The sequence below is a fragment of the Centroberyx gerrardi genome, chromosome 7 (assembly GCF_048128805.1).
Source record: "Centroberyx gerrardi isolate f3 chromosome 7, fCenGer3.hap1.cur.20231027, whole genome shotgun sequence".
In the NCBI taxonomy this organism is placed as follows: domain Eukaryota; kingdom Metazoa; phylum Chordata; class Actinopteri; order Beryciformes; family Berycidae; genus Centroberyx; species Centroberyx gerrardi.
The window spans coordinates 25,836,768-25,851,154 of NC_136003.1; the positions used below are offsets into that span (position 1 = coordinate 25,836,768).

A 14,387-nucleotide genomic window follows, 5' to 3' on the forward strand; every position below is an offset into this window, starting at 1 on the left:
TCCGACCAAACGCATGTAAATGCACTACAAGCACACAAGTTAAAATGCTGCAATTTCCACTTTTGTGTTTTTGCACACTTTAGCACCTGTCTTTATTTTTATTGTATGGATTATTTTGTATTTGTAGTGTATTCCGTGGCATTGTGGTTTTACTGTTTTTATTGTGCCTTGCTGCAAAATGTATTTCCCCTTGTGGGACAGTAAAGATCTGAACTGAACAAGTTGTATTTAGGAAGTAGTACTAGGAAGTAGGAGCTGACGGGGAGCACCTGAAGGCAGCATAACAGCAGAGTGGCAGCCATCTCAGTGGTCCTACTGAACCTCCTCCTCCCACACTTCTAGGATAAAGTGAGAGGAGGATGCTGTGAATGAAGTCAAACCTATTTTACAAAACTTTTATAAAGACAATAACTTTGAAGGCATAGTATTTTTTATTTTTGATAAAGTGAAAATCCAAAACATGTACAGTGTTCCAAGCACACAAATATACGATGGGGAGCACAAAACATGGACGTTCTCATCATGATATTAATACAATATTGTTTTTTTATCAAGTCAAACAATCAGATCTCACCACCCACTATCCACCCATTACTGTTCATCCCACTTTACAATCATGAAAGCAATTACACACCCTGTCTGTAGAATATGGCCAACAAAGCCTCACTCAGGAGCAGAAATAAGTTTACTACATCTCCTTATGTACAAAATCTATTCTATCTATTCATATGTGAACTGAACAGCATTGCTCAGTCAGCACAGATACAATCTATCGAATCAAAGAATTAGATATGTAAAACATTTGAGAATAATAAACTATGAAAAAACTATAGGGGAAAGGCTGGTGTGATAGTCCCATAAGAATGCATTATTTCTGCATCTAAAAACATTTGGATACATCTACTCTGCATAGCTTTACTAGTGCATTTATAAGGTTATAGGCAAAATGACATGTATCATCATGACATGGGTTAGGTCTACAATGTAGTAGCACTGGTATATCATTTTGAAGCTATACTTAGGCACTGAAAGACAAATACATTTATATAAATACCTGAATACCTGAGGCTTTAAAGGGAAATACCACTCATTTCCAGAATTCAAATGTTTTTCCTGTACCATAAGATAGCGCAGTTTTTGTTAGTGAACGTTTAATACTGACCCCTATAGTCAGAAATAAGAGAGAAGCGTTTTTCACGACCCCAAGACTATGATGTCACATGAAAAGAGAATAAATAGGGAAATATTTTATGTCCACACAGTCAGCCAACCCATTCATTGTCAGGGGAAAAGCTGTGCATCCTGATGACATTGTGGATTATATGGATGCTCTCTGGGTTCTAGGTTTGTTAGTGAGTGGTCCATGTTCACAAATACTGATTCACCTGCCTTAGGCCACAGGAATAATGTATGAACTCTGAAATGAACGGTACTGTCCTTCAAAGATGAGAATGACAGAACAGTTTTTAACTGTAAAAGAATTGTTTACAAATACATATTTTTGAAGATACCTGATATACAATTTTCCAAATGAATTAGTCACTGATGGTAAAGTATTGAGTTCACTGGAAAGTTTGTTAATGAAAAGATTATGGACGATGTGGTGTTGTTTATGGTAGCGGGGACTCGTACCCATCCTCCTCCTCCTCAAATGTCACATTGGCATCATCTGCATCCAGCTGCAACAGAATTACATCGAATTACAACAGAGAAACCTACATATCACCTAGTATGAGGAAATGGCAGCTTGAGGTTAACATTTAACCACACACTGACTCTGTGGGGATTTCCACAGATTTGATCATGTCCTACCCATGGCATGAAAAAAAAAAATACAATCTGGGTTATTCAGCTCGGTTACTTACACATTTCATTTCCTTGGCTGAGAATAGTGTGCCGGTCATGAACATGCGCAGAGGGATGGTGAGAATGAGAACAAAAGGCAGCGCCAGGGAGAAGGGGCTGATCTTCACAACCCACAGAACGGCCAGGCACACAATCTGGATCAGAGTGAACAGATGCATCCGCAGTGTCTTCACCTGCACAGATGACCACAGAAGAGGGAGTTAGCAGAGGAAGAAGGAGAGGAACAATGAAATGAACAATCACACATTTGACAGTAATTTACAGGGAGATTGTTTTGCATTATCTATTGATTTCAGGCTTATGTATGGTTTGGTATGTTTGGATAGCTGAGGTGTATTTCCAGACATAAGGGTGTGCTGCGTGAAAACTATGCATTTATTCATAATTAGAGTGAAATTCTGAGCAGTTATTTCACGGTGTGTGTTTGAGTGCGTTTGTGTGTGTTTGAGGGTATTTCACTGTGTATTTTCACTGTGTGTGTGTTTGAATGTGTTTGAGTATGTTTGAGGGTATACCTTGGTGGCATAGGCGTCTGCAGGATGGTATTTCTTGGGTACAATCAGCAGAAGTATCCTGTCCCACATCTGAATTCCACTGAGAGAGGTGATACCCATATAGAGGAAGATGCCAAACAAGGCTGTCATAGGAATCATCTTCAGTATAGGCTCCATTAGAATAGACACACCTGGAAGACACGCAGTAAATGAAACATTAACAAAACAAAACGTCATTCGGACTCTGTGTTGTGTCTGCGTCAGCACTGTAGATGGCAGCACTTACCAACCATGATGGCCACAAGAAAGCCACTAATCCTTTGCTCAATCACCTTCTCAATCTCTGGCTTCGGGCCCTTAGACATGACGGTGAGGGCGTTGGCGTGGGTGACGGATCGCACGGTGGCTGCACTCAGCCAGGGCACCCCAAAAATAGAGGCGATACCCCCCATGGTGACCAGGATGAGCAGATCGAAATGGAAACCGGATCCCTTTACCATCTTCCTCTCAGGCTTGCTCACAATCAGCCTGGAGTTGCACAGAGACGGAGAGTGAGGAGATCTTAACTAATCTTATCTTGATTCATTTCACAGCATCAACTAATATTGCTGTATTGTACATAATTTGCCAGTTAGCCACAAAGGCTGGCAATTCCTGTTGTTAATATACTGATATTTATTTTTTAATTTTAACCTGAAGGAAAGGAGAGAGAGAGAGAGAGAGAGAGAGAGAGAGAGAGAGAGAGAGAGAGAGAGAGAGAGAGGAGAGAGACATGCAACACTGGCTATGAGTTGGACCCAAACCCACATTGTCATAAGCGCATGGCATACGGCAGGACACCTGATCTGCTGACATTTATATGGTGTCACTCACGTAGTAATCTGGGACTCGAGGAAGATGAGGATGAAGACCAGCAGTGCCGGTACGCAGCACGCTCCCATCATCCAGATGGGGAAGGGCTTCTTTTCCCCCATGGGGTTGATGAACCAGCCTCTGACTTTGGGGTTGGTCACCTCAACACCTTTTGGCACAACCAGTTTCTGCAAGAGGACATGAACAAGGTATTCATTTAGCTCATCTATCTCCAGGCTATGGACAAAATAAAAGAAAGATGCAAATAAAAGCATAAAATCTCCCCGCAGTGAATAATTCTGAGTTCTGAACTGATGTGGGGTGAATTTCTGGGCATGGTTTGGAAAAAATAATTGATTTTTTTTCCTATTGCTGGTTGCTTGCCTCATGACAATCTCAACTGAAGGTTATAGTTTACCCACCTTTTTATTTTCTACCACATCAATGCTCTTAACATCTGAACCAACAAGCCATGAGTGGTCAGTGGTAGTTTGAACACTGTGATTATGATGTTATCCATATTCAAGGCCTTCTAAATAATATATGAACCTAATTGCACATGTATATACTGTACATGGGTGATTGTGAGATGGTATAAGAAATGTCACTTTCTACTGCCTTCATAAATGTGGAGGCAAAGGCGTCTTAATGGTGGTGTGTCCATCATCTTGTCCATACGCTGTGTATACCATATACAATACCACTGTACAACATTTATGCTGTATCATATCCCAATTGTACACAGATGTGAGGTTTGACATTTTTAGGATTTCTTTGATGCAGTGTAATTCTACAAAGCACTTACCTGAGTGTAGGCATCCTCAATGCTGATATCCACAGCGATCATGAAGAAAATAGCAATGGGGACACCGAAATCTCCAATCAAGTGACGGAGCTAGTGAGATGGAGAGCAAAGGATACAAGATGGTTACAATCACACAAATTACTTCAGATGCTTTTACACTTTTACACTCTTTTACACTCAAATCACTTGCGGTAGTACATGGGAAGTGGAGGTCCTCACCACTATACCACCTGTGTGCATAGAAAGTCGATCTTACCGGGCCAGGGAAATAGTGGCCATTCTTGAACTGACGCAGGAAGTATGCAATGAAGAAACAACCAAACATAAGGCACATGGACAGCAGGGCAGTGTTGGGGTAGGGTCTTTCAATCTCCAGCTCCTTGATGGTCACGTTTCCGTCTGAATGGAACTCTATGTGCTCTTTGATGACCGGGTGGAAGGGGTTGTCCAGCGTGTCGTTCAGATGGTCGTAGTTCAAAATCAGAGGGTGGGCTTTGAAGATCTGAGCAAGACGGGAGGAGAGAGGCAGAGAGAGAGGGAAGCAATGTGAGAGGGAGAAATAAAAGAGACGCCAAATGAGAAAATGAAATTTCGCTAATGGAAAATGGCTATGAGGGCGGTGAAATGGATGGAGAGATGAGGTGAGGAAACCTTCATGAGCTTGCTGAAGGTCTCATAGATGAAGATGAGAGAGATAAGGATGGAGAAGATTTCTTGAGTGAAGCGGGAGATGAATCGGACCAGGAAACTGCCTTCTACAGCCACAGTGATGACCACGATCACTATCAGCCACATTCCCACCCAGATACGGCCCACAATGTATTCAATGCCCTGGGCCTTGCAGAACTAGCATGGAATGAACAAAGGAAACAATTAGGGTCATGAGGCAAAATGGCTTTCCAAAGATTACATTCATGAGTTTCAACATTTCTTGAGCTGAAAATGCATACAAAAAAACAACCTAAAAAGTGCTTATAATTTGCGATACCAACTGCAAACTCCACTAAGCATTGCACAGAAAATGCTGATAACATGAGACAAGGTTATCACATCACATAGCAATTACAGTCAGAGGTTGGACACTCCTTTATCATCTAGGAATGCAGCTTATACATACCGAGAAAAAAGCTTCTTCAAACACCAGCAGAGGACCGGAGAAGCCAATGACGAGAACAGGTTGGGCGGCGATGAGACAGAAGATGATACCCTGGATGCTGGTGGAGATCATGAGCTCTGACACGCCCATCATCTTTTCCGTTTTGTCAGCTAGGGTCACACAACAGAGAGAAGTATGCAGACTATTAAAATGGTTTATTTTCAGTCCCACTGATTGATATTTGATATTGGGAACGTCAAAGGCCATTGAACTCCTGCAGATCAGCTGTTGTTCAGTAAACAGCTGTATTTCTAAAATTCGCTCTGACCAAGAGCCGAGCACTTACACAAAAGCCCTCCGAAAGTGATGGCCGGGGACAGGGCAGCGAAGTAGATGAAGATGACGGCAGCCAGAACCTGAGGGTTCAGGGCATCTGTGTAGTCGCTGATGTAGTGGCGGTAACGGCGCTTCAAATCTCTCACCATCCCACCAAAGGGAATGCCTGTACGGGCCAGAGGGTCCTCTCTGGGTGGCTCTGGGGCTTTTTCAACTGGGCAAATAAACAAACCAAACTGACATTAACATTCATTCAATTCTGAATGTGGTAATGATATATTAATTAAATGCTACATGTAGCACCTTTAAACTTACCTGATATCTAATATCTTAACAACAATCAACAAAAATAAGACAAGAGAGTACAACGTCTCATAAAGAGAGGTGGAAAATAAGATCCAGTTAAGGATGCTGGTCTAGGCTGGACACTGTAGGTATACTGACCTATGACCCTGTCACCAAAGGCAAGACGGCTGTCACTGGGGCGGAGTCTGTCGCGTAGCATCGTCTTCTGGAAGCTGATGATCGGCTCTAGCATACCTTGGTCCTGGATCTCAGTGGGAGGGATGACAATGCTGCAGTCCATGAAGTCAGCGATGGCGTTGGTCAGCTCCTTGTCAGTCTGGGCCAAGTAGGCCTCCAGAGTGAACACCTGTGAGACCGGCGAGACAGCCGAGGTTTAGCTCTTACTAGCGTGCACTGACAGTCAGTTACAAAACAAACAAATGCTGCTCCCATAGCTCCCTAAAAAAATATTGAATGGGGGAATACAGTATTAGAGTTGTATCCTCTCATTTGCTAAGGCTACAAGCTGCTGTGCTATCATTTTCCTCCCTCCCTACCAGAGGTGGGGACTCGAGTCACATGACTTGGACTCGAGTCAGACTCAAGTCACAATTTTAATTGCTTGAGACTTGACTTGATGCATGAAGAGAATACTTGAGACTTGACTTGACTTGGAAAGTTAGTTCCACCAGACAACTGAATTTAAATTCTGTTTTCTGAATTTGTATGGAATGATTAAATTTATTGAAGTTGAAACTGATTATATAAATCAAACTCATGATGCACTTACCAAATTTTTATACTGTTATAACGATATTGCATTGAAAAGTCCTACATATATTTTGTTTTCTTTAAGATATTAAATTGATACTGGACTCTTGATTTGTTCTGACTTGACTTGGTGTTCTACATTTAGACATGGGACTTGACTTGAGACTTGTCCCTCAAGACTTGAGATTGACTTGATCACACCTCTGTTCCCTACTTTCTCTTGTCTCTCACCCAGTCAGCCATCAGAGCGCCCATGGCTCGGCCACTCTCATGGTAGTCCATTCCGCCTTGGCTGGGGCCCACCAGGACAAAGATGAAGCGGACGGGAACGGGAGCCTCCAAGGCAGACTCCATCACCACCGAGTCACTCAGCCTGACGAAGGCCACCGCGGGCTTCTGCAGCGAGTCCAGGACACCTGTGGGAAACACATCGCAGTAACAGACCTCATTAGTCTTAATGGTTATCCACATACAGAACATAATGAACATAATGCTCTGGAGAGGTATTAGAACTGCTGTATCTGAATGCACTTACCTGAGAGGACGATGGAGGCCTCCACGTTGTCAGAGGTGTCTCTCTGCAAAAGAATGATCCCACAGCACAGGGTCAATTCTGAGATTTTAATAGGTGATAATGGCATTTAGCAAAAGGAATAAGAAGAATAAAACTGAGTAAAACTGAATAAAAATTGAAGAACTGTACCTTCTTGGAGACAGAAAAGGTCTTCATCTCAATGTCTCCTGAGGCAGTAACTACAGCTTCCCCGGACTGACTGGAAGGACAAATAGAAAGAGCATAAAACGCATGCTGCAAAGACTGTTATGATACTGTTATGCAGCGGGTGCTGTAGGTTACCTGCGTCTCATCAGGAGAGCCCTCAGCAGGGCGTCGCGATCACTGGCGCGGATCTCATTCTTGTTCACCAGCTCGTCGACCACCTTCTCAGCCACCACAGACAGACTGCTGGCATTCAGGTCGAGGATGACAGCACCTGAGTGTGTTGGAGACAGACACAGTTGCTAAGTTACATGTGTGCTCCGTCTGCTAGAGCGGCTCTTAAGATGAATTGTCAAGCTCTGACTAGTTTGATTATATCCTGACATATACACTGATCTCCCTTTCACTGAGGGATTTCCAAGTCACCTGTGCTCATGGCCTTGCGGAGCTGGATCAGGCTCTTGAAGGTGAGGTAGGAGATGTGCGAGGAGCTCCATTTTCCCGTGGCGGGGTTGAGGTTCTCCTCGTAGCCCACCCATCGGCCAGTCTCCTGCCAGGTGCTGCCCTGGAGCTCATTCAGCTCCACATAGGCCTGTGGTAACGCAATGATGTTAGCCAATGAACAGAGCTAGTGTTGGTACGTTGGTTTGAATTATATGAATCATAAGAGTAAAGCAAGAGGGTAGACTTGCCTGAGCGTCCCCTCTCGTGTTGGCATTGGTGTTCAGATTCATATAGGCTGAAATAGAGAGATAAAATGTGATATCATGGCCTTTTTTCATGATGAATGATTAGTTTTGTTTTCATTATTTTTTGGGCATTTTTGCCTTCATCAGACAGTTCAAAGTTTTAGAATGATAGGAAAGACTGGGAGAGAGAGACAGGGATGACATGTGACAAAGGTCCTGGGCCAGTTCCGAACCCAGGATGCCTCGTCCAAATGGTACGCGCCCCAGACCACCAAGAATAAGATTGAAAAGTGACATCACCCATAGCTGTATATGGGAGTGTCAGAGGAGCTTACCCTCTGAGTCAGCGGGGATGAAGATGCTCTCCATGGGCGGCTCATTCTCCTCCTCCTCCTGCCTCCTCTGCTCCAGGTCATAGATGCCACTGTGGCCCGGTGGGGTCCTGGTGGGGAGGAGAAACACAACCAGGGATTAATAAAGATGGCTATGGAGAGCGTGGGTGCTGCTCAACAACACCTCCCAATGTCTCACCAGATCTTACGGACAACAGGCCAGAAGCTGCTCTTTCTGCTTACGAAGCGACGCAACTCAGCCCTGACAGGGAGAAAGATTTTGGATTCTTTGGAAAATGCACTCCCATAATTATGTCTGTAGGTAAAATGTACCCCAGAGAGGCCTGTAATTGCAGTTGGCAAATAGCATTCGTGGTTATCAGTTTAGGCTCATCAAGTTCTCTGTTATCTAGTTCTGTTATTAGTGTTATTCTGTCCATGGCCAGAAGAGGGCAGGGTTGTACAACTTATTTCTTATCACTATCACTGACTGCTTGGTCTTATCAGAAACAGGATGCAGAATTGAAAATATATTTATATATGAGAAATCTAAGGAGAAGGATAAAGGCAAGAGCAGATTAAAGCCCCCCCCCCCCCCCCCCCCCCCCCCCCCCCCCCCATTCACTTGATTTCTGAGGATGTCTGAGGAGAAACCTGTAACAGTGTAAGTACTACTTAAACTGAAAGACTTAAAAGGAACTCACAGTCTTAATGGAGAGGGGAAGGCTGAGTCATTGTCTTCATATGACATATCACTGCCCTGGTTGAGAGGAAAGTCGAAGAAGAATTAATGGAGGACAGTCAGAGGATGAAAAGGCAATGATGAAGGGGAAATACATATAGTTGATGCATGCTGCAAGATTTATTGAACTATTGGACTGAATTTACTGAACTCCATAGTTGTCATCCTAGCCAATTTTTCAAGATCATTTTTCTCTGTGACAAAGGCTCTGAGAACCAGTATAATGTAATAAAATACCACATAATATTTTCACCCCTAATCTTTGTCTGACAGCTTAACTGCAGAGGATCAGGGCTGAAAATGTCTTACTTCTTGTCATAAGTATTTTTAGAGCACAATGATCCTGAAAGGTTATCTGGGAAAACAACTGAGGTGCTTCATTAAGACAATCGATCTTGCAGCAATCTTACAGCCTAATGCTGTACATTTGGAGATCATTTATTGTCAGCATTAACAGTGAAGTTAGATTACACTGCATGATTTATATGAGGAAAAAAAGTTTTGCCAACCTCCTCAAAACTTAGATTGTTTTCCATTGGTGTGTTTCAGATGTTGATTTGTCTGTCCTTGAACTCTCAGCTACTTTTATGCATTCCCTATAACACAAAATGAATGAGTGAACATAAAAAACAACAAAACAACAATCATATGAGGTACAAACAATGTTACTTTTGATATGACTAATAGCAATAGATGGAGTATAGGGCCCATTAATATTAAATCCGCTGTTTTTTCCTAGTGACTGGTAAGGGTCATGGGTTAGATTCTTTTTATGCAGAACATCTACAGCATCCTACATGCATGAACTATGACTGAATATATACTCCTCAGTTTGAGCAAGAAATATTCCTTGTATTGGTCATGAAATTCTACAGTTGATCAAAAGTATCATTATTCTGTAGTCGATGGGGAAAGTCTTTTTCACTATTGAAGTTCAAATAGGTTTCTCAACCACTACAGATCCCAATAAGACTCTGTTCTGAGTCTTTTTGAGGCCCGGTCTGTCAAGATGCCGCCATCTAACATCACAGAGCCTGTCAGACGAGTTCAGAGCCGCGGCTCATGGCAGATAGTGAATCAGCCGTTGAGAGTATGTGGACTACGTTGTGGTTCAAGGAGAAGACATTCAGAGCCTTATCTTTGGGTTACGCCCTTGTTCAGCCAGACACCCTGGACTCCTCAGTAAGAGTACAGTAAAAAAATCAAACTCTACACTATTACAGTTATGCAACTGCAATAACTTACGTTAAAACAAAATTATCATGAGTTATACAGAAATGCTCTACTTTCATGATAATGTAATTCTTAATGTGTTCACAATTGCTATAAATTATGCATGCATATTGTTTTCCATCTATTGCATACCAATTTGTTTGCAAACTGCTACAAACAACTGAACAATCCTAATACTTCGGTAAAATTGCAAGGAAATAGTTGTTATGAAGAGATAGATAGAGGTCAAGAGACTTCACAAGAAAACAATATTTCTTATCGCACATGGTCTTTGTATTTTTCTCAAATCCATTACCCATGACATAATAATAATAATGCTTGGCGTAAAATAATTCTGCAGATATTGGCAACACATCTGAGCAACTTATGCTGTTGGACATTAAGGAGACACTACTGTTAGTGGTAACCATTCTTCACCCTATGACCCTGAGAATATATAGATAGTTTAACAGAGAACCAAATAAGCAGCTAAATTATTTTAAAAATGACATAAATCATGAAAATCATCACTGGCCCAAAGTGCCATTACTTTCGAAAGATTGGAATCCCCTTGACCTCCAATGAGTAAAAGATACAATAAAAGTAAAATGTAAATGTAAATAAATAAATGTTTATTTTCCTGAAGACTCACTTTCCTGAAAAAAGATTTCAGAAACACATTTGGACTGAATTCCCACACTTATCTTACAGATACGTCAAAAGCACAAGTCAATAAAAGTTAGAATGTGCAGCTGTGCTGCCAGGGTCCATTCAAATGTCCATCTTGTTTCATTTATATCCCACAGCCCATTAATGCCATACAGTGCACCTGACCCCTGGCCGGAGGAGGCCACACCCTTACCTGCATGCGGGTACTCCCACCTGGTCTGCAGCGCCGGGAGCAGGACGGTCACCGTGCTGTGAGCGTAGATGCGCCTAACGAAGAAGTGAACTAGGACTGAAGAAGATGGGTACAGAGAAAGAACGAGAGTGGTGGGAACACCCATATGAAACTACATCGACCCTAAGAAGCGCTGTACCTCACAACCCTCTAGTTGCTCAGCAACCTAATGGTGACGGGGGGGGGGGCGGGTGAGATAAGGCCAGTGAGACAGACAAACAGCCCTATCAGCCTGGGACACCTTGAGACAGGGATACCCCAACCCTACTCTCCCCACTCCGCCCTCTGCTTGAACCAGGTCCTAGTCAGGACACAGTGCCAGTAGGACCGCCCCGTATGGACCAGCAGGGTCGACCTCATCCTGACTGAGGGGCACACAGGGGGTAAAGGAGGGCAGGCGGGGGGGGGGCACCATATCAGGAGGAGAGCATCTTGCTGCTGCTGCTTGCTACGTCATCTTGTTTACGTATTGGGGATTCCCTTATGATGGGGTGGGGGGGATCCTGTTGATCATCTTGATAAACACATCAAACTCAACTTTTTTTTTTCCAAAACAACCCTCAAGCTCATTTGGTTTGCCTGTAGTGCATGTGACACTGTAGATACAGGGTTGGCCATCTTCTGCTTCTCCCAGAGGCTCGATGCTCATTGGCCATCCCAGTTTGATCCTGACACGAGGAATGCAGACAAGCACATGGAATGGAGACAGTGGTGTAAAAAACAAACCTTTGAAATTTATATAGATTATTACAACAACAAAAAATGAACATTTGTTATTTTCATGACATGGGCAGTTCAATCTGGACAAGTAATAATGGACAAGTCTCCTAAAGATAGGAACTAGTGAGCCAAAACTGTAATCTGTGATGACATTATGAAACACTTTCTGCTGTGGTTCCATTGACAATGAATTGAAGAATAACTTTGTGGACATAGTGACAACGCAAGCTGTTTTTTTTTTTTCAGTGTCATTGATTCAGCCTCTTTTCTTGTTGCTATATTGGAGCCTCCCCTGAAAAGCTTGAAGAATTTTGAAAATACTCAAACTAAAACAGTAAAGGATAAGACTCCAGGTGTAGAAATTCCAGTCTGATTTTAGAGCGCTTCATAGCACAGAGACTGCTCTCCTCCAATGATCTTTTAGCAGCAGATGCAGAGAAATGTTTAATTTTAATTCTTTTAGATTTCAGTGCAGCCTTTGATACCTTAGACCGTACCATTTTATTAGATCACTTAAAACTGGGTTAGTCTCCGGGATAAAGCTGTGAACGTTTTCACTGACAAGACAACTCTTCCTCAGCAGACATTACTTGTGGAGTCCTGCAGGGTTCAGTCTTGGGCCCCATCTTATTCTTGATTTACATGCTTCCACTTGGACAAACAAAGTATATAGCATAAATTTTAACTGCTATGTCGATGAGACACAGTTATATTTACCTATGTCTTGCAGATATAAAGTTCTGGATTAAATAGGATTTATTGGACACCTCTAAAGTTATACAAAGCAAGCCTAATTAAAGCAGATAAATGCTGGAGGTGTATTAAGAATCATACAGGCCTAGTGCACATGATTTCCCATGTTTTTTTTGGTGATGAAACTGTTAATTAGATTTTTGAGAATCCTGCATGTGTGATATTGGGGTGTGACACTTGGCATTGGAAAGATGAGAGCCCTCCCCAAATGAATGAGCTACAGTTAGTTTTGAATACAGCAAGATTCGAAAAAAAACTGATTGCCATCTCTTGTGGCAGAAGGCAACATTATGAAAATATATGGGAGGCCTTTGAGTGATTACTAATGAGGTGATCCCCTTCAGAATCCTTTTTTATTGGCCAAGTATATTTGCACATACAAGGAAATTAGCTTAGTGGTTGCTTGTGTACTTTGTTAAAAGACAGAGAGAATAAAACACAATATAAACCAATAAAAACAGTATATAAAAAGTAAAAGATAAGATCTGAGTCAAATACAGAATATAGTTATTGCACTGTAAGTAATTGCACTGTTGAGTATTGCACTATGTTGGATAAAATAAACAAATAAATGAATAGATAACAGTGAGGGGTAGTGGTGTGTGGTAGTGATGGGGCGGGGCGGGGGGAAGGTGCAGTGTAGAAGCGATTAACCATTTAGGAGCTTTATTGCATGTGGGAAGTGGCGGGTGGTTCGAGTCTTTACAGTCCGGAACCTCCTTCCAGAGGGAGGAGAGGATGGATTCGATGATGGCGGTGTAAAACTGGACCATCATCATCATTGGCAGGTTGAATTTCCTCAGTTGCCTGAGGAAAAACATCCTCTGCTGTGCCTTTTTTGTGACAGTGTTGATGTGTTTCTCCCATTTCAGTTCTGGGAGATTGTGGTTCCTAGGAACTTAAAGGAGTCTGTCATGGAGACTGGTGAGCTCTGGATGATGATCGGTTAGTGGGAGGGGGGGGCTTTTCCTAAAGTCCACTATCATCTCTACAGTCTTCAGGGCATTTAGCTCCAGGTTGTTTTTACTGCACCATGAAGTCAACTGTTCAATGTCCTGTCTGTATGCTGACTCATCGTTGTTTTGCGGATGAGGCCGATCATTGTCGTGTCGTCAGCGAACTTCAGGAACTTTACAGAGGGATCACTGGAGGTGCAGTCATTGGTGTAGAGAGAGTAGAGGAGAGGAGAGAGCATGCACCCCTGTGGTGCTCCAGTGCTGAGGGTCAGGGAGCCGCTGGTGTATTTTCCCAACCTGACCTTCTGTGGCCTGTCTGTGAGGAAGCTGGCAATCCATCTACAGATGGGTTCAGACATGGACAGTTGGGAGTTTGGTGTGGAGAAGCTCAGGACGATTGTGTTAAAGGCGGAGCTAAAATCCACAAACAGGACCCTGACATATGTCCCTGGAGAGTCAAGACGGTGCAGCAGGATGTGCAGACCCATGTTGATGGCATCATCTAGATCTGTTTGCTCTGTAGGCAAACTGCAGCGGGTCCAGTAGTTTGTCTGTAGTGGGGGAGACCCCGTCCGGGCCGGGGGCTTTCCTCACTTTCTCTCGATCAAGGAGCTTCCTGACATCTTGTTCCTTGATTATCAGTGCAGTGGGGGAGGTGGTGACTAGGGGTGACTTGGATTGGTTGTTGGGTAAGCGAGGGGTCGGGGCAGGGTGGGGGGTGGGGGCAGGGTGTGCAGGCTGGAAACAATTTGGCTGGACTGCTGGTAGGTGTGGATTCTGGGGGGTGGCGAGGCGATCCAGGTTAAGCTGTGGTCTTTCAAACCTACAGTAAAACCTGTTCAGGTCCTCTGCTAGATGG

The 14,387-nt window shown here is 43.1% G+C and overlaps 1 protein-coding gene across 1 annotated transcript; it reads right to left on the reverse strand.

Annotated features, from left to right (window-relative positions):
* Positions 1-412: 412 nt before the first annotated feature.
* slc4a1a (solute carrier family 4 member 1a (Diego blood group)) lies at positions 413-11,168 on the reverse strand. Its single transcript, XM_071912589.2, has 21 exons — positions 11,061-11,168; positions 9,496-9,582; positions 8,949-9,004; positions 8,248-8,354; positions 7,916-7,962; positions 7,650-7,815; positions 7,362-7,497; positions 7,209-7,278; positions 7,041-7,083; positions 6,737-6,921; positions 5,894-6,101; positions 5,460-5,663; positions 5,135-5,283; positions 4,669-4,863; positions 4,274-4,519; positions 4,018-4,107; positions 3,234-3,400; positions 2,647-2,888; positions 2,382-2,551; positions 1,866-2,039; positions 413-1,679 (listed from the first exon to the last, which is right to left on the reverse strand). Exons 2-21 carry the CDS (start codon positions 9,520-9,522, stop codon positions 1,611-1,613), a joined length of 2,751 nt encoding a protein of 916 aa, XP_071768690.1. The 5' UTR covers positions 9,523-9,582; positions 11,061-11,168; the 3' UTR covers positions 413-1,610.
* Between the last annotated feature and the right edge of the window lie 3,219 nt (positions 11,169-14,387).

Bases quoted from the DNA above. Each gene is read 5' to 3' on its own strand.
- slc4a1a (XM_071912589.2), bottom strand. From the start codon at position 9,522: ATGGAAAACAATCTAAGTTTTGAGGAG. The intron at 7,084-7,208 runs GTACAGTTCTTC...ATTCTTTTGCAG, and splicing joins CCTTTTCTGTCTCCAAGAAG to AGAGACACCTCTGACAACGT. The intron at 5,284-5,459 runs GTAAGTGCTCGG...GTGTGACCCTAG, and splicing joins CACTTTCGGAGGGCTTTTGT to CTGACAAAACGGAAAAGATG.